This window comes from Mangifera indica, unplaced genomic scaffold (assembly GCF_011075055.1).
Source record: "Mangifera indica cultivar Alphonso unplaced genomic scaffold, CATAS_Mindica_2.1 Un_0018, whole genome shotgun sequence".
Lineage (NCBI taxonomy): Eukaryota > Viridiplantae > Streptophyta > Magnoliopsida > Sapindales > Anacardiaceae > Mangifera > Mangifera indica.
The window spans coordinates 918-21,244 of NW_025401110.1; the positions used below are offsets into that span (position 1 = coordinate 918).

Here is a 20,327-nt window from a genome sequence, read left to right on the forward strand (position 1 = left end):
ATGCTTAATGATATTTTTTAAGTGTTACAATTAATATGCTTTAACCCAATTACCATGTAATGCCGATAATGACTGAAACTAGGAAAGGAAAAAGGCAACACACGAATTACATAACCCAATCACACGTATTCGCACTTTCATCTACCGACCGACTTCTACTGACAATTTTTGTGAGTTTTCTGGCAATCAAAATGACTAAAAAAGTTAGTAAATCAATCTTTGTCACGTTTTATTCATTTTAGTGTATTAATTAAATTGACTAGATGCGTTTTATTATGTTTTTAGGCTTGTTGACTTGTAATTTATAAATTTTTGGTATGTTTTTATAAATAGAGCATTTAAATTCAAAATAAAATATTTCAGATAGCATTTCAAAATATTCAATTTGGGATATTTTTGGTATTTTTGCATTCAGCAAGTAAGTTGGAAATTTTCATTTTTAGGTTTTTTTTTTATGTGTAGATTCCAAATTTTTTGTTTGTATTTCTGAATAAAGTGTTTATTATAAAAATTGGTGTAATTATAATTTTTTTCTTTCAAAAACCACCATGAGAGAGAAAAATAGATGAGGGGAAAAGGGAAATGAGATTTTCTGTTGATCGACACTTCAAGGCCCAAGTTAATCCGAGCGAGTATAGAGATGCGATAGGTATGATTAATAATATATTGACATAGGGCTTGTTGACTTGTAATAACACTTACATTTATTATATGTATAAATATTTCAATATCACGAAACTTTTTTCTTTTGATTGAAATAATTATTATGAACGTATTTTCTTTAGATCAAAATCACAATATTGGATAATGAGTGAAATTGTATATATGAATGTATTATAAGATTAAAGTTTTTATAGAATGAAACAAAGATAATTTTCGTATTAGTGTGGATATTTAGGACAATTTAATTCAACTCCTTGATAATTTAAGTATTTTCGTTTAAGCCAAAAAAATGTGGGAATTTTTTTTTAACTTATGAAATATGGATAATTTAATTAATTTCCCTACAATTAACATGTTTTAATAGACTATTTAAAAAATTTCAAACTACTTCAAGCAATACTTAAAAAATATAATTATATTACAGTTTAAATATATTAAAATATAAATTATAACTTCTCCAACAAAATAACAAATTAGAAATCAATCAATTATCTACCTTTATTGTCCACAAAATTGTAATTTTAAAACATTGATAATCACAATTACTTCTCTAAAAAATTTACATACGAATTCCAATCCAAGAACTTGCTTTATAAGATTGTTGTCTTTTCTGAAAACTAATACTTGCACCAGTGTCACATTATTCCCACCTAAGGTTTGGTTTATTCCAACTTCCACCTACAAAGTTTTAAAAATCTAAATACTCACCCATCATCTAATTTCGGAAATTATCAATTTTCAAAATTTTGGGAGGGGAGAATGGGATTAAATTTTATTTTTTTTAATATTATTAAAAAAATGATAATTTTACCCTTAGTTTTAATAAAAAAATTTAACAAAAGTTGAATAATAAGTAAGCATTTGAGTTTTTAAAACTTTATCGGTGAGAGTTTAAAATAGACCAAAACTTTGATGGGACAAAGTTTTTTGGCAAAGACATTTTGCAAATGTGGAAAACTAATATCGTCAGCTCATATCGGATAAAAGGAAATATATTAAGGAGTAAATACTGTAAAAAACAAAAAAAAGTCCACATTACAAATTAATAATATTACAAAGCAAATTATGTAAACCTGAAATCCCAAACTTAAATTCAACTTTGACATTCCTGCATCTTAATGAAGCATCAAATCCAATCCCACACAATTTGCCTCAACCATAACTAGTTAACAATCAACTGCAATCCCACATTGTTTGCCTAAGTCATAACTAGTCAACAATCAACTCCAATCCCACATGGTTTGCCTCAATCATAACTTTCATTAGTCAACAAATTTTCATCTAATTATTAACTTGTAACAAATATATGGAACCTAAAATTACTCTCCATCACTAATATTAACAATAGCTTTGTATAAATATTGTATTATCAATAATAATTGAGATATTCCACTACTTCAATTACTTTCCATGGTATTATAGCATTGAACTCTCCAACGAGCATAACCAATTCCAACTACTCCTACCATTGAAGAAATCTTCACTCTAGATTCTCAAGCTTCCATCATTCAAGTAGTAGGATACAACTCTTAAGCTAACCCCTTAATAACCTTCAATGTTTCCTCTCAATTCCTTGCAAACTCACCGACAACAGTACTTACCTAACATGGAGAGCACAAATCACCACCTTTCTCTATGGATATGACCTAATGGGCTACATCAATGGCTCTTATCCATGTCCCATTGAATCAAACTCACTAGAGTATAAGCTATGTACTTTATATAGATAACCTTTTCCAAAATGCTATCATGGCCTCAGTTGATGACTTGATGGCACCATTGCTCATATAGTAGGAACTAGAAAAACTACCAAGCAGCCTGGGAAAACCTCATCACAACATACGCCAACAATTCAAAAACCAAGATCTATGGCTTACACACAACTTTAGCCAACACTAACAAAGACTCCAAATCAATGGTTGAATACTTAAGCGAAATTTGTACTATTGTTGATGAACTTTATAACACCCACAAATAAGTTCAAAGCATTTTCATTTTTTTTCTTGCATTCAATTTAGTTTATTAATGATTTTCCAAAGGATGCACATCTGTATATGTTGATATATACAATCATGTATCGTTAATAAAATTTGAATTCAAGATAAGATAAAAATTGCGATAAAATCGGATGATGTCATAGTTGGGTAACACAACACACACCCGTGTGTCTTGATCGACATGCAAAAATAAAAAAAAGTGTTACTCTAATTTTTCGTTGTTTAGCGCACCTAGCTACACACCAAAAGAGAGAGTAGAGAGGAAGAAGATTTTTGATCACCAAAGGAAGCTGTCCGAAAAACCACAGCCACTTGAAGACTAGAGCATCCTACGGAGGACAAGTAATCTAGTTTTCTTCTTGGTTGTTTAAGAACGATTCAAAGGGATGTTTTCACTTTGATGATTGTATGATAGCTTTCTGAATTGTTGACAAAAATGAATTAGATAATATTTAATTTCATGTGTGCCTCCATCTAAATCTTATAGGTAGGTGTTAATTTTGTCAACAACTACTTTTCCTTAAATAACATAATAATATAATCATATCTAATTTAAGTTTATATTTAGTATGGCTAGCTCTAGGCACAATAGTAAATCAAACTGACTTATAAACCTAATTATAAGATCTTCAGTACGGTTCATACATTTTGTGGGTCAAACATAATCTACAAAATTTCAGGTGATGTTTGTACCAATTATGTCAAATTTCTATTAATCAATCGTGCTACAGAATGATTTGACATTTTTGATATGTCTAACCAAAGTTCATTATTTCTTTGGAGTCCTTGTAATTACAATATTAATCAAGTCATTGTTATAGTGGCCCATCAGTAAATTCACTAGACTTAGAGGTTGAAAGTGGGATAACAATTCATTTAAATTTTCTTTTTGACAGGTAAGTGGCAAGAATTGTTCTTTAAAATACATGTTCAGCATTAGGAATCAAAAGAATAGTTCAATGTACATCCTTAAAACACTGTATTTAAATACTAATAACTAGATTTTACGGTATTTCCTTATTGTCTTCATCAATCGTCTTCGTCTCTGACGAAGACAGTAGGCAGATGGCCAAAAGAGACTAAAAAGGAAAGAAAAGCCAGGAGAGAGAGAAAATGTTGACAATCAGAGAAGAGTTTGTCATTGGAGAGTTGCCATTGAAAACCTAGAGAGGAAATGGTGATTTTTCAAAACCTTGGGGTGCGGATGTGGGGGGAATTGTTAGTTTTTAAACCTAGGATAAAATGTGATTAAACTGTTAATTTTTTTCAAATATTTTTGTTAAATGATAATTTTACCTCTGATACTAATTATAAAAATTAACAAAAGGGTAAGTATTTAAATTTTTCAAAGTTAATAGGTTAAAACTAGCAAAGCACTAATCTTTGGGGGGAATAAGTCTTTAGGCCTTTGTTTTGTTTGAGGGTTGTATGGTAATGTAGCATCATAAAAACAATTTATATTTAGTGCTCTCCTATATGTTGTTTTGCACATGATCTTGAATGATATATGTAAAATTAATATTTAGGCTATAATAAATTAAGGAGGGATTAAATGTTATTTTAGTAATTTATCTTTTATTACTTATATTATTTTATTTAGTTTATAAGTAATAAAAGATTCTGGTAATCTTCTATTACCAATGATAATGTGACAAGTAATATAATAGGTAATCTAATTACCATATCTACTTTAGATATTAAAAAATTATTAAAATAATCTTGATTTATTATGATATATAATTTATTTATTAATTTTTTTTAGGGAAAATATAATCATATTTTCAATTAATATAACAAATAATATAAAAAATATTTTAAAATAATTATACCTAAGGGTATTTAAGTAAAATAATATACTAATATTCTTTTATTACTTTTAACCAAATACAATAATTATTTATACCAACCTATTTTCATTAAATATAGTAATAATTTATACTCTGAAATCTTTAAAATAATTTATCTTTAAGGTAATCTTTCAACTTTAGTAATAAAATATTTTCAGAACCAAACGCCCCCTAAGAGTAATATTATGTGTACACATTTTCTAGTACACAAATAGATATGCATATGGTTTGTCTTCATGTGATTAGATGTTACTTTATCAATAATTCAAAATCACTCAAATAATATTCAATCATATAATAATATATCATATGTGTATTTATTTATATATTTAAAAATATGTATACATAATTTTATTAATAAATTAATAGAGATATTTTATTCATGCATTATTATATCCTCTTTGCATTCATATATATGAATTACAAAATCAATTGCAATTTGGCCTACATATACTAACTTTAAAATCATATATATACAGTGTAACAAAAAGACAAGTTTCCAACGCGATAGTCAAATTTCATGGTTTGCAATCGAGGGAATGAAAACACTCTATTCATAGTGAGATTGTAATATGACCTAAATCAGACTAGATATAATTTGTCTTGACTATCGTAGTGTTGACTCTATGTAAGGGCATTGATACGTTTTTCGACTTGGACTAAAAATGTAATTGATTCATTAATCAATTCATTTTGACAATCATTCGTGTAATGATCTTGACCGTAAGTGAATAATTGTATTCATATTTATTGACTTGTGTTACTTGATATACCAAAAGGAGATAACTCAATGAATGCAAGTTCTCATGTTGGTATATGAGAACATGACTCACTAAACAACAAAAGCATTATTTATAGATATAATTTTCAGAGGAGTAGTATTATGTACATAAACAATATATATAACTTTATGCATAAATAATAATATGTCATCATATGATTGAGTAATTTTAAATTAGAGATATAATAATACTCAATCATATAATAATACATTATTATTTATGTATAAAATTATATATATTATTCGTATATAACGTTTTATTATTGTCGGAGATATAATTTTTTTTCCATTTATCAATTAATCCATTCTCTGGTTGGTCAATGGTCTGCCACTGCCTTGCTTCTGTTCTGATTTCTAATTCTTGTAAAATTATTTCCAAAATGGGCTACATTACACGTAAATTGTAAGCAGTTTATTTTATTTTTAGTTATTGATTCCGAAAAATCTGTTTGGGTAATCAGAAGGTTGGTCAATAGGTAGTTTATTTCCAAGAAGGGTGGCAAGTCAGTTTGGTATGACTCACAAATTAAAAATAATAAAAAGTATAAAAATGAAAAAATTTAAAAATAAAAAAATTAATATTTGATAGGTAGACTTCCTAAAAGCCCGTAAAGGCATTACCCATTGTGTTGTGGACCGTGCCTCAAGTTTTTATATTTGGTGGGTCAGCATTGCCCATTAAAACCCATATTTTTGCAAGACGTGCCCGCAAAGGCATGACCTCTGTTAGACTCTAGTTTTTGTGGTCTAGTCCACAATGCATGGCTCAGTGAACGGTCAATGTGTCAGTATCTCGCATTTATGCTTCATCACATTTATGATTAGTTGGTTAGATGATTTATAAAGGGCAGAAGACTAATTTCTACCGTAGGTTTAGTTTATTAATAAAGTTATATGGGTTAATTTGGAAAAATTTAAATACTTATTTATTAACTGTTATTGTAAAAGAAAAAAAATCCCTTAATTATTCCTTGGGTGGGAATAAGTCTTTTGGCCTTTTATAAATTTACTTTCCAGTTTAAAAGAAAAGCAGAAGATTTTAGATACGCTGGGTTAAATTTTTCGTGCTGCTTTCATTTATAAATGAACTTGTGGCATTACATAGCTTAGTGTGACCGGCTATTGCATAGGAGCTTAGGGGGTGCTCTCTCTATTGCAAGTTATGTTCTAATTCCTGAGGTTGATGCTGTTGTTGCATCTTATGGAGTTCCTTCAGAGCTTACAGATTCTGTCAAAGTTAAGGCAGCTGTTTAGGCTCATTTTGACAGTCTTGAATACCTTTTCAACCCTAAGATTTTACCCTTTTTTTTTTTTAACTTTTATTAAATCTTGAAGTCACTTCCATGTCCTTGCAGTGACAGTGAACTGTTTTTGAACAAAAGATTTATTATTCGGAATAATTTTCAGAAAATATTTAAAGTTTAGGTTGAATTATCCCAAGGATGCTGCTGCTAACCAAGAAGCAGCCTTGCGAATATTACATGTTTATTATTATAATGTGGCAATAATTATTAACTTTATTTATCGTAAAAATAATATTTTAGTACATTATGAAATGGTGCACAAGGCTCTCTTATTTAAAGCTTAGGCTATGAGAAAGCTGTAGCAACTCTTTCAGCCAAAAGTTAGTTGGTACTTCTGCTGCTTGTTTGGAGAGAAGACACCAAAATGTTGCTCAATCCCTGCAGCTTTCAGGTTTTCATCAAACATGGCAAACAAATATGTTTCAATAGCCTTTCCAGGCTTCCTTGGAGTCCCTGTGTTTCCCTTCACATGATTAATCAGATTCCTGTAGTAAGTTCCTGCATTTTCCACAGTGGCTGCAGGATCCCCTTCTGATGGCCACCCACTTTCTGATATAACAATCTCCAAATTGGGGCACCCGCCTTTTCCAAAGCGGCATACAGAGCATCCGTTATTGCATCGAACAAATTCCTGTATTGGTACGAACCATCTTGTACTACAACTCCTGGAGCAGTAAACAATGCATAAGCCAGGCTGATTTGTGCGGTGTTACCAGTGTAGGCAAAATAAGGGTACACATTGGCAAGGAGTGGAGCTCCATTTTGTGCCAGGAATTGAATTATGGGGTGATGTAGGAGCTTGCTTCAGAACTGAAAGCCCCCTCGGACGGGGGTGAGGAACTGCCTAACAAAGTTGTGTCGATTGCGGTCGAAACCTTGATCTGCCCTTGTAAATTTGCCGCAGCTATTGCATTGTAGACATTCCGCATTGCAGGAAGAACATATTGAGCTTCTGCATCACCAGGGCGGATTTCATTTCCCACTGCAATGTATCGGAATTTGACGTCAGCGGAGTAGGCCAGGACGTTTGTCTGGACCCAATCTCCGGCTTTTGCAGAATCCGTCAGGTCCTGGAGTTTGTCTTTTGGGACGTCGAGGATGAGTTCAATGTTGGATCCTCTCAGGGCCTGGAGGGTTGCTTGATCCGGATAGTAAATTCGCATCTGCCCAATGTTGTTGTCCTTGTAGAGAGTCACAACTTCAGCTTGTGGTGGTAAATTGTTGCCATTTCTTCCATAGCATACACCTATGGCTCCTGCAAAAATTAAAGTGCTTTTGAGTTTGCAGTGCTTTATATGAAAATTTTATGAGGGCTTTTGATCGTTATGGAAAGAGTTTACAGCCTTTGACCTGTTAGTACCACAAATCAGATGCCTTCAACAAATTGGTCAATACTTACCTTCCGGGAGACTAAAACTATGTATACAAGTAAATGATAATAATTTATTTGTGCAAACCAAAGTAACAATATGTGATTGGATGATTGAATTGTTTATTTTTTTTCACACTTCAAAATCACTCTATCACATGTTATTATATCAAATTATATGAATAAGATAGTTAGATTACATGTAATATTACTCTTCTCAATAACTATTAAAAATATATTGTAATACATATCCTTAAAACACACATTAAAATAATCTCAGAACAATTAAATAAAGAATCGTGGGAGAGGAGGGAATGAGAGGAAGACCTGATGTTTGTATGTGGGACATCAACAACCCAAAGAGCAACAACATTGCAGCCCTGGAAAGTTTTTCACTCGCAGAATAAGAGGAAACAGCCATGGATCAGAAAATAAAAACCAAAATTAAATTTTCTCTGGTGCACAATTTTGTAGCTAAGGATCCACCTCTATATATAGATGGAGGCAACAAGACTTTCCACTTGAAGATATGATTATTTTAAACCTTTGTCTTGACACCTGGACTTTCTGTCAGTTTAGTCCATGGAAATTTATGACACCAGGACTTTTTAATGGACAAATTAAGATGAATAAAGCCAAATCAAATTCCGTGAATCACATCATCCGCCATAACTAGTGGCAAAGTCCTATACGAATTTCCTTGGCATTTCTAGACCCTAAAGAAAAGTCTCTGGCTGCCCGGTGGCTAACCTTCAGAATTAAACATGAGCCAAACCTGGAAAACATGGACCAGAAGTTGCAGATTAAGGGTTCAATTTAAGGCAAGGACTTTTTAATTATTTTTCCGCAAGTTTTGAGCTCAGAAGTCGTCGAGATTTTCCACAAGGTCTAAGTCCTTGTTTCGGTAATATATTCCAAGTATATTCTGATAATGAGAAAATGTTGTTTGTTTTGGATGTACTAGGTGTCAGTTTCATGAAAACTTCTGACGTCCTTTGGTGATGCAAAATTAATCCTGCGATCAATAGCTAGTCTTCTTTGAATTTTCTTGAAGGAAAAATGCACTATTGGACAACTTATTTTGTGGGTTATTGTTACCAAGAAAAAACAAAGCATCAGCTTGACTAAATCTTAACCCGCTAACTCTTTTACAAAAGCATTCATTTCAACAAAAGAGTAACCGATAAGGGGTTAGCCGAGTGTCATCTCTGAGGTTAATTTGCTTATAGAAGACCTTTGTTTTGTTTCCCGGTTCTCAAAATTGACTTGAGTTCGTAAAGCAAGATCAAGAGATATCAGGATTCCAACTTCTTCAGTACCCTGAGCAGCAATTTTTTAGACAATTGTGTTAATAGATTTATTTGCTCAATCCCTTCAGTTTTTAGGTTCCCATCAAACAATGCAAACAAATATGTTTCAATAGCCTTTCCTGGCTTCCGGGGAGCTCCTGCTTCCTTCACATGATTTATCAAATTTCTGTATTAAGTTCCTGCATTATTCACTGTTGCTCCAACTTCGGATACAACCATCTTTTAATTGGGGGCTCCGGCCTTCTCCCAAGCCGCACAGAGAGCATCTAATTTTGCATAAAACACGTTCTTGTATTGATATTGATATATATTTTTTCTTGTTGCTTCAACAGTCTTGTTCAAGTCTCCTTTAGTTTAGATTGATTATAACAGCATTTCCACAATTTGATGGATCAGTTTGGATTACAGTTAAACGTATTATAATCATTCGTTTTTAAATATATATTATTTAATAAAATTAATTAAATTATAATTTTTTAAAACATAATATAAGTATATAAAATAAATATTTTATATATATATATATATATAAAATGATAAAATAAATATGGAAAACAAATTGTATGTCTAATCACTTATTTAAAAAATACAGTTTACAATTTAGTTTAGTTTAAAAATTGTTCAAATGACAGCCCAAACAAAAACTGTTTTTCAAAAATTTATCATCCGAAATCAAATCAAACCAAAATTTTTAAAATATTTGGTTTGGTTTTACAATTTAAACCAAATTATGCATATCCTTTAAATGTCAGCAAATTTGTTAAATACAGAGGAGTCAATTTGGGAGATCAAACTTCATCTTCAATGTGAATGGTCTTTTTTAATTTGAAGAATAATAGAAAGCCATGGAATTTTTCCAATATGTAGATTGAAGAGATAAGTTAGTCTTGAATAATGAGCTACAAATTTTTTCCTGGTCAATTACTCAATTCAATAGAAATTTATGATCAGGCCAAGACTTTTCAAAACATAAATTAAGATGAATAAAGCCAAGATCTTGGAGCAAAAACATTCAGGAAACCTCTAATAGAATTTAATACTCAGGACTCAGCAATCTGCCATAACTGGTGATAAATTCTTGACCATTCTCCTTCGAATTTCTAGACAAGAAAAATCTTTGGCTCTTGTATGTGAGGTGTCAGTTCAGGATAGGCTGCCAGCTGCCAAACCTGAAAAACATGGACGTGGACCAAAATTTACAGGCTGATGGTTTCGGCATATTTCTTGTATATTGGGATTGATTCATTTATATTTTTTAAGCAAGTCTGAGTCGACTGACCTGACTCATCAGGATTTTCACAAGTTTTCAAGAAGGCATTTGTCATCATCCATTCAGATTGGCACAAAGGTCAAAGTTCATTATCTAGTAGGGAAACTTTCCTTGTTTCACTGGTTTATCTGAGGCACATTCAGACTGGAGAAAATTATTTTGCCATCGGCTTTGTGAAGATTTAGGTTTGGCATCCCTATAGCGAGAGTCTCTCAATTTAAATCTGTAGAGAAAAGAGGTCATGGACCTCTATGATTTTGATAAATTAAATTTAAATATTTATTTTGCCATGTTAATAGCACCATATAAATACACTTGAATTTGAAAGTGGAGCCCCTACTTGGCCAAGTGATGATACAATTTTTCTTTACCAATTTATATACGTAATTTTAAGTCGTACGTAATATAAACTAAGATAACAATGATTAAAATCTAAAAAGACATTGTTTTATATGTTACACTATATTAGAATGTAAAAAGAAAACAAATATAAAGAAATGAGACACAAGAATTTTAACGAGGTTTAACCCAATAATCAAAATATATTTATGCTCAAGGTTTAGTTATTTAACAAAATAGGTATAATTTGCTTAACAATAAGTAACTGTGTTTTTTTTTTTCTTTTTTTGTGTCTCTATGTGTTTTTTCTTTTTGTGTATTTATAGAAATGGGTTTTAAGTCTACTACGGTCCGTGTGTTTTTCTTTTGTCATTTTTTTTATATATGTGTTCGAAACCTACCTAAAAAATTTTTTAAAACCCAACAGTTGAATTGTGATCCAACTCTATTCACCCGATTCAATTCCAGTCAATTCAAATTAATAACTAAAATACGTTTTAACTTAAATCTAAATTAAATTCAGCCCTAGTTCTAAACTAGATCAATTAATATGATTCTGAGTTTTAACATCATGTCATAAACCTTACCAAACCATTTAGCCTAACCCTTCAATATCCATGTCAATAAAATGATTGACTTGTAGTTAAAAGTTATTAGTAAATAAATGAGGGAATATAAAATGTAACATTAGTAGGGGTGTAATGAGGAATTTTTGTTAGTGGGTGCAAAATATTAAGCAAATAAAATATGCAATAAAAATAATTTACTAAAGTAATAAATCTAGTTATTAAAATGCTATATGTTATAAGTAAAAAGAAAATAATTTAATCTAATTGTTTAATTTTAAAATTATTTATAGTTATCACTTTTAGTGTGGTCATATGGGTTTAAAGTTAGATTCAAAATGAATTGAACATAAATATGAGTTTGCTCAAATTTGATTTATATTTAAATTATTAGTTCGAGTTTAAGTTTCAATTTGTTTGAATTGGTTAAAGATATTGTTAAAAGTCATCAATGAGATAAATCTCTGACGAGATAATTGGTGAGATAAATAGTAATATCAGCAAAATAAATATTATCACTGAACATGGTTTCGAGCTAAACTATTAATTAAAATATAGGTTTAATTTAATTTAAATCAAGTTAAATATTAATTCAAAACAAATTGAATCGAAATGAATCCATCTTTGCATGACTCATATTTAATTTTTTAAAAAAAATTATTTTTAGTATTATAAATTATGTAATGATGTCATAAATATATATTTAAAGAACTTAATTATAAATTAATAAAAAATTATTTTTCCCCCAAATAAGTATTAAGGCCTCGTTTTATTTTATTAATATTTTCCTTAAAAAGTGAACTAAAAAAATTAACTAGTTTTTTTTTACTATGAAAAGAATTTCAATAAATCGAAAGAGAAAAGATTGATGAAATCTTATGATATATGATGCATTTTAAATGCAGATAAATACGACAACGTATCATGTTATTTAAAAATTAATGGCACAAAAATCTGACACGTCACCAGACACTTCATTTGGCCACGTGATCATCTCTATAAACTGATAATTGGATAAGAAATTCTGCTACAGGCCATAGAACTAGAGACTGAGCTCACAACCATGGCGCCAGCTCTTCTTCATTTGAATTCTACATCAGTTATGGCCTGTGTCAGCCTCAAAGAGACCGTTCTTGACAGACCTCAACTCCCGGAGAAGACCCGAAACGCCCGCGTTTTGGTTTTGGGAGGCACTGGCCGCGTTGGAGGCTCCACTGCCATCGCTCTATCCAAGCTCTCGCCTCAACTTCAAATCGTTGTTGGCTGTCGAAACCGGTGAAAATAAGACTACCCTTTTGTTTTCTGTGTTCGGAATACTAGAGAATGGAAGAAAGATTGGAAATTTATTAAGTTTAGAGCTTGTAGGATGTGTTTTTGTTTGTTTTGTTTTAGTTTTAATTCCTCCTCCCCCCCCCCCCCCCCCCCCCCCCCCCCCCCCCCCGCGCCTCTTTTTTTTGAGTGTGAAACGTTTACTTATTTAAAGAATTGAATTGAGAAAGAGAGAAATGTTATTAGTTGAGATGGCAGCTGAGGAATTTTTGTGTTATGGCAGGGAAAAGGGTGCTGCAATGGTGGACAAATTGGGGAAGAACTCTGAATTTACTGAAGTTAACATTGATAATCTAGATTCATTGGAATTAGCTTTGAGAGGTGTAGTAATGTCTTCGTATAATTATTATTGTCGTCGTGGTCGCGGACTTGTGCATTTTTATAAAATTTACATCAATATTTCTAGAATGAGTTTGTTGAAAAGACAAAACTTTTTGAGCTGCTATCAGCTCCTTACATAAATAAGTTGTTGAGAACATTTGGCATAGTCTTTAGACGCTGCTACTAGCCATTGCTCTTTTGGATATCTTGGCCTAGTCTTTGGAGAATGCTACTGCTGTTGCTCTTTTGGGATATAATATTGTGTGTTGTACTTTTTATCTTTGTGATATAGATATATTCTTCTCTCATTCGTGGACGTAGACTTTAGCACGTCAAATATTGTCTTCTGTATCAATTTGTTGATTTATTTTACATATTGTTAATGTTGATATTTGATATGCTTTTGCAAATTCACAATATAAGTTTAATGACATTTTAACTTCTAGATATCTCTTTCTTAAAGAAGTTACAGTTCAGATTCTAAGAAAGTGACATTGCATTTTTGAGAATTCTTATACATATATACCTCTTATTGTTTCTGTGGCAATCAATTTTCTGATCAATTCAGAATTCTATACTATCTGTTTATTAAGTTGTTGAAATGAGTAACAAACCATTCAAATACCATAAATGTTCTTCTGCAGATGTGGATCTTGTAGTCCATGCTGCAGGGCCTTTTCAACAGGCAAAGAATTGCAATGTGCTGGAAGCCGCTATAGAGACCAAGGTGAGGAAAGGTAATTATGTGAAATTTTCATTTCTTTTATTTATTTATTTTATTTCTCTTATCTATGTGATGATATTGGTACTTTTACAACTCTAAAATGTACCATGATGTTCTCTCATGAACTGTTTGTTCTATCTCCCAACAGACAGCATATTTGGATGTTTGTGATGATACGAGCTATGCATTGCGTGCAAAATCCTTGAAGGATAGAGCAATAGCTGCACATGTTCCAGCAATAACTACCGGTGGAATCTATCCTGGAGTGAGCAATGGTGCTACTATGAATATTTTTTTTCTGCTTTTTGTGCACATATGGCCAATATAAATCTAAGATAAAATTAGAATAAAATGAATTGGAAGATCAGGAAATTCATTATTGTAACATGTGAACTCCAAAGAATTGTTGCCACAAAGTAAAATTATCTGAGCTGTTGATCTCAGCTGACCTTATGATTCTCAACGTGCTACTTGTATTGACAATTTTCATCCTATAATATTCATTTCAAATTGTGTATTGCATGTATGACTGGTTTAAAAGCTCGGTATATGAAGAATTTGAGATTTTACTCACATATACTACTTGCTACACTTTTCATGGCAGTGATGGCTGCAGCGCTAGTTCGTGCTGCAAGAGATGAAAGCAAGGGGGAACCAGAGAGGCTAAGGTGATTATACCCCCTAATTGTTTATCCACCATCCACTACTACCCTGCTTGCTGAATTAGTTTCAACTGATGATTGACATATTATACTTTATTCTAATTTTTTGTATTTCTTTCTAAAACTTTGTGAACCGCATCATCCCATCAACATAAATATTGAGGCCATTCATAGCTATTTTTGTTTTTTTCATTTTTAGTTAAATGAACCTGCTTCTAAGACATTTTAGTCAAATCTATTTCAAACACCAGGTTTAGTATTACAATTCTGAATCATATTTAAGCTCTAACAACTAAGGATTGCAATCAACTTGTGAATTTCCTCTTAGAAACATTTTAATTTTGTCAGGGAAGGTTGTTTGGGGATTGGAGTGGAGAATTCAATAAAGGATTTGGGTTGAGTAATAATCATCATGCCATATGAATATAAGATAACTATGTGAGCAGTAAATGCCTTACAGAGTAGAAAAGTGAAGGATTTATGTACAATGAGTTGGCTTGCTACCTGTTAGTTTAAGCTTTCGGGTTCAAGCTAGTGTCGTACTCATACATGCAAGCTTTGGGAGCCAAAACAACTGGAATATCTATGCATTTCCCTCACAAAACTTCATAATAGATTGCTTTGCTCCTGTCTTTTTTGTCCTCGTACATATGATTTATGTGCAAATATGTTCTTCTCAGGTTCAGCTATTATACAGCAGGCACTGGTGGTGCTGGTCCTACAATATTAGCTACTAGTTTTTTACTTCTTGGAGAGGAAGTTGTTGCATATAGTAAAGGTCAGTTTCAAGGGCATATTGTGAATTATCTATGCTCACTTGTTCTACTTATATGATGTATAACCATGTTGGCATTATGAAAGCAGGAGAAAAGCTCAAACTAAAGCCATACAGTGGAATGCTCAATGTTGATTTCGGAAAAGGAATTGGAAGAAAAGATGTCTTTCTATTGTAAGTTCATAGGAAAGAAGTTGAGCTCAAAACTCACAGGAAAGATTTTTTTGATGAATTGAGAAACTATATGACAGTTTTCTTAATTTTGTTGTAGGCTTTTAACTAATTTCAAGACTAGGGTGACTTGTTTGTATGTTAGCGAAATTCAGGGACAGTCAATGCAATATTCCTCAAAGTTATATTCTTTTGCCGTACTAAAATATTCTTGAGTATGGATAAAAAAGCTTCAAATACCATGATAAATTATCATCACTAAATTAGCATAGAGAACCAATAAATATATTAACAATTACTGCTCCAATGGGAAGAATAGGTTGATATAAAAGGTTGAAGAATGTCAGAGTTGAGGTTGCATATTGTCCCTCAACTTATTAACATAAAAGTGGCTCCCTTCAGTCCCTGAGTCAACCTTTACTATAAGAATTCAGGCTATGTTTCATGCGTAGCTTACAATGAATGTCATTTACTTTTAGCCAGTAGTTTTGGTTTAGCTACTTGATTTAAAAACTGTGTAGCTGCAAAATTGCTTTATTTCCTGAGCACTTAAATTAAACAGAATCATTTATTTTCAGGAATTTACCGGAGGTTCGAAGTGCTCATGAAATCCTTGGAGTACCAACTGTTAGCGCTCGCTTTGGAACTGCACCATTCTTCTGGAATTTGGGAATGATTGCCATGACAAAGCTTCTTCCTCCTGTAGGCAGCTACTTTACTCAGAGCTTGAATTGGCTGATTGTTTAGATTTTTCCACTGTCTTGGTATTCTATCCTACGTTATTATATTGGCCATGTATTGTGGAAGCTGTTGGCAAGCAAAAATACTGATGTATCATATTTAATGTTCCAAGCATCACTCCATGATTCAATGATCGACATTGATTAATTTATAACAAGTGATTATATTATGTGTAAAGTTCTGGAATTTCATCCATGTACTGTTCTAAACAGGAACATGGTAGTAAAAACTAGGAAATGCATGTTGCATTCAATCTTAATTTGGTCAAGCATCAATTTCAAATGAAAGGCTGTTAGTTTAGCTCCTCTTGATAAGAACTTGAAGTTTTGGGTCAATCTTGCAGGAGTATCTGAGAGACCGAAACAAAGTCCAACAGCTGGTTCAATTGTTTGATCCTGTTGTCCGGGCATTTGATAAGATTGCTGGAGAACGTGTATCTATGAGGGTGAGATTACAATATTAATTTAATCGTAGTATTATTATTATTCTATTATATTTTTGAAATGGAAAGATGAAATCTGTACAGGGTTCAGTGTAATACAAGTCCCTTTGCTAATGCTTCTTTCAACTGGCAGGTTGACTTGGAGTGCTCAGATGGTCGCAATACGGTTGGCATCTTTAGTCACAGGAGGCTATCTGTGTAAGCTCCTTTGCCTTTGTTTCTACAAATTAAATTCTGTAGAGTGCTTCCCTCAAAAGCGATGAACTATATCGTGTGCTACTATGAGTTCCTAATTTACAGGTAGATTCTGGAAGCATCATAGGTTGTTTTAAACAACACATTTACATTTGTTTCAGATCTGTGGGAACTGCTACATCAGCTTTTGCCCTTGCACTTCTTGAGGGAGTCACACAGCCAGGGGTTTGGTTTCCTGAAGAGGTATGCATGACGGCATTAAAAATTAGGAGACAGACATGTTAATGTTAAATGTTAAGACAGTTCATCAATTTTTGTCTTTTTTTTTTTTTCCTGCAGCCTGAAGGAATTGCAATCGAGGCAAGGGAAGTTCTGCTTGAGCGTGCGGCACAAGGAACAATAAACTTCGTAATGAACAAGTAATACTTCTTTGTTTTAACTCTTGCTTTTCTATTAGCCTATTTTCTTGTTGGTTTTAATCATCAGTTGTTTTCTTCTCCCGATAGGCCACCATGGATGGTGGAAACAGAACCAAAAGAGATTGGATTAGGAATCTACGTATAATGATGAAGAAAAGAAACTCGAATTATATATCAATATTCTACTTCAGCATCTTCACCATACCATGAAGGTAGAACTTCCGGGCATAAGTTGTAACATCTAGTTATCCATATTTCTTGATGATTCACTGAAGTTTGAAATCTCAGGTATCGGAAATTATAGATTGTCAAAAGCAACGCCTATGTTGCGGGGACATCAGTTCTTTACAGGAAAAAGCAAGTGACATGTTGTAACTATTGACAAGCTGCCCTTTTGGAGTAATCTACACTTTTCTTATAATGCTTTGAGCAAAGATGTTTCAAAAAAAGCATTTTCATTCATTTTAAATTATCATCTTAAGTTTACACCAATTTCCCTCTCCCAGTTTCTTTCTGCTTCTTGTAATTACTGAAGCTATGGGAAAGTATAAAATGCGGTTGGATTTTAACTCTCAAGCTCAAGCTTGAGCTTGTTTTGGGTTTATTCGAGCCAAGTTGAACTTTAACAAATTCAATTCAAATCCAACTTTAAGTGGAAGAAAATACTTGTACTCAATGCTGCATATAATGCCCTACAATTAGGGGCTTTTCATTCAAAAATCAACTGATTGAGAAACACACTGTACAAACAAGCAAATCTCATTCCTGTGACAGAGAGTATATCAGAAGAAACCATATATTGACTGAATGAACAAGACAAACTCAGGTCATTCTGGACAAATTTATATAAAATCAAACCAAAAAATGAAAAAAACAAATAACTGTTTTCGTTTAAGCTCGTGTTTGTGAGGTTAAATCCTGTTGTCTTGTTTTTTATTTTGTTCAATTTTAATTTCAAAATAAATGAAATTGAATTCACTATGATGATTTATATACTTATTTTAATATATTAAATTGGCAAAAGAATATTAAATTATAGGCCAAAGGACTTATTCCCATCCAAGGTTTAATTCACTTTCAACTGTTATTTGCGAAGTTTTAAAAACTCAAATACACACTCATATATTATTAAAGTTAATAAAATTTATTAAATCTAGAGAAAAAATTATCATTTAACTAGTGATACTAAAAAAAGTTTTATTTTATTTTCTCTCATAAACATTAAAAACTAACAATTTTCCTTTAAAATTAAACTTTGAAAAATTACATCCCCCTTTAGGGCTTTAATATTTTGACAAATGTTTTCCCTTCCAAGCAACCAACACCCTTTGATTCTTTCTCTCTCTTCCTTCGAAGTTGTCTTCATCGAAACAAATCAATAAAGACGAGAAAATCATCTTTATCAATTCCTTTGCAAACGATAAAGACGATTTTTTCATCTTCATTGATTCATCTTTTCCAGTGAAAATGAGTCCAAAGGAAGGGAGAGAAAGGGTAGAAGGGTGCTGGTTGCCAGAGAGGAAGAAGATTTGCTAGAAAATTGAAACCCTAGAAGGGAAAATACAACATTTCAAAGTTTAATCTGAAAAGAAATTATTAGTTTTTAGGGGTTAAAGAAAAAAAAAGATAAAGTTTTATTTTTTTTAGTTTCACTAGTTAAATGACAATTTTATCCGTAAAACTAATGAATTTGGTTAATTTTAACAATTCATAAGTAGGAATTTTAATTTTTAAAAGTTTACAGATGAAAGTTTAACAATACACTAAACTTTGGATTATAGAGTTTCCTCTTGCCTCTTATGAGTCTGATCTTTTGAGGTTACTATATTAGAACAAAAATGAAATAAATTTTCTTTTTTTTTAAATTGGTAATAATTTTATGATTATTATATGATGTTAAGTGATAATAATTATAATGAGTATGATATGTATATATTTACATGGCTTATGTTAATGTTTTATAGTAACCAAGTTCGAATATTATTCAAGATCCAAATTATTTTTCACCTAAGAATCGCACAAGAATAGTATAATAAACTATGCACAAATCAATACAACAATATACTTGGTTAGGGTCCAAATATTAGAACCCGATATCCAAAGTAGAGGAATCCTCTAGTAAAATCTACTATAAATCGAAAGAGTATATTTACAGAACTTAACTTGTTTCAACTTAACCGGACAGACCACAAACGCACTTGAAACTGAGAACCATAACAAGCATGATGCTGACTCGACGATGAGAAGGCTAAATCAGTAGAGAAACAAGTGGATTTCTCTTAAGATTGAAAACCCTAACGTAAAGAATATAAAGAGCCAGAGAGAAATTCAAGTCTGAAGCTTCCTACGTTTTTCTTTTTTCTAAAGAAGCCAAAACTCATGCCTTTCTTCTCTCTTTTCTTAACAAAATCAACTAATGGTTTATACCCATTAGATAAAGACTTAACCGCACAAAGACTAAATTGCCCCTAGATTTTAACTACAACCCAAACTTTGCCCCAACTTATTTTTTTAAGTCACAACTTTACAAAACTCCACCTTGACTAAAAAAACTAAAACATCTAAGGACTCCCCTACAGACATCATAATACACTTAAACTGGACAAATTTTGAGTAAACTTAAAGCATTTCTAAACTTACTCAATGGTACATGCTTAGCTAAGATGTCAGTTGGATTGACATCTGTTAAGATTTTCTTCACACTAACTTGACCAGTAGCCAACATATCTTTAATGAAATGCAGCTTTATATCAATATGTTTAGTCCTCTCATGAAATGCAGAATTCCTAGAGATGAATAACACTTTATGAATCACTGAAAATTTACATAACACCAACATTCAGTCCCAACTCAGAAATAATTCCCTTCATCCATAGTGTTTTTTTAACTACTTCAGTCAATGTTATGTATTTGGCCTCAATTGTTGAAAATGTCATAATATGTTGCAAATTACACTTCCAGCTTAAAACATTCCCACCAAAAGTGAAAACATAACTAGTGAGGGATCTCCTTTTATCAAGATCAATTGCAAAATCTAAATCATAAAATCTTTTCACAGAAAACAGATTAGTAGCATTAGCAGTATAAAATAAGTCATAATCA

General features: G+C 31.8%; 1 protein-coding gene and 1 pseudogene across 2 annotated transcripts; one reads left to right on the forward strand and one right to left on the reverse strand.

Moving 5' to 3' along the window:
• Positions 1 to 6,788: 6,788 nt before the first annotated feature.
• Positions 6,789 to 8,445, reverse strand: LOC123205871 (annotated as a pseudogene).
• Positions 8,446 to 12,469: 4,024 nt separating this feature from the next.
• LOC123205872 lies at positions 12,470 to 17,717 on the forward strand. 2 transcript variants are annotated; one of them, XR_006499902.1, is made up of 14 exons: positions 12,470 to 12,721; positions 12,999 to 13,096; positions 13,741 to 13,823; positions 13,969 to 14,095; positions 14,425 to 14,488; positions 15,163 to 15,260; positions 15,347 to 15,431; positions 16,007 to 16,130; positions 16,513 to 16,614; positions 16,745 to 16,809; positions 16,968 to 17,049; positions 17,146 to 17,225; positions 17,313 to 17,437; positions 17,514 to 17,717. XR_006499902.1 is itself a non-coding variant. In XM_044622925.1 (13 exons), exons 1-13 carry the CDS (start codon positions 12,510 to 12,512, stop codon positions 17,368 to 17,370), a joined length of 1,278 nt encoding a protein of 425 aa, XP_044478860.1. In that variant the 5' UTR covers positions 12,470 to 12,509; the 3' UTR covers positions 17,371 to 17,717. The 2 variants fall into 2 exon arrangements, 1 of the variants encoding a protein (XP_044478860.1); XM_044622925.1 differs by having other exon boundaries at positions 17,313 to 17,717.
• Positions 17,718 to 20,327: the final 2,610 nt, after the last annotated feature.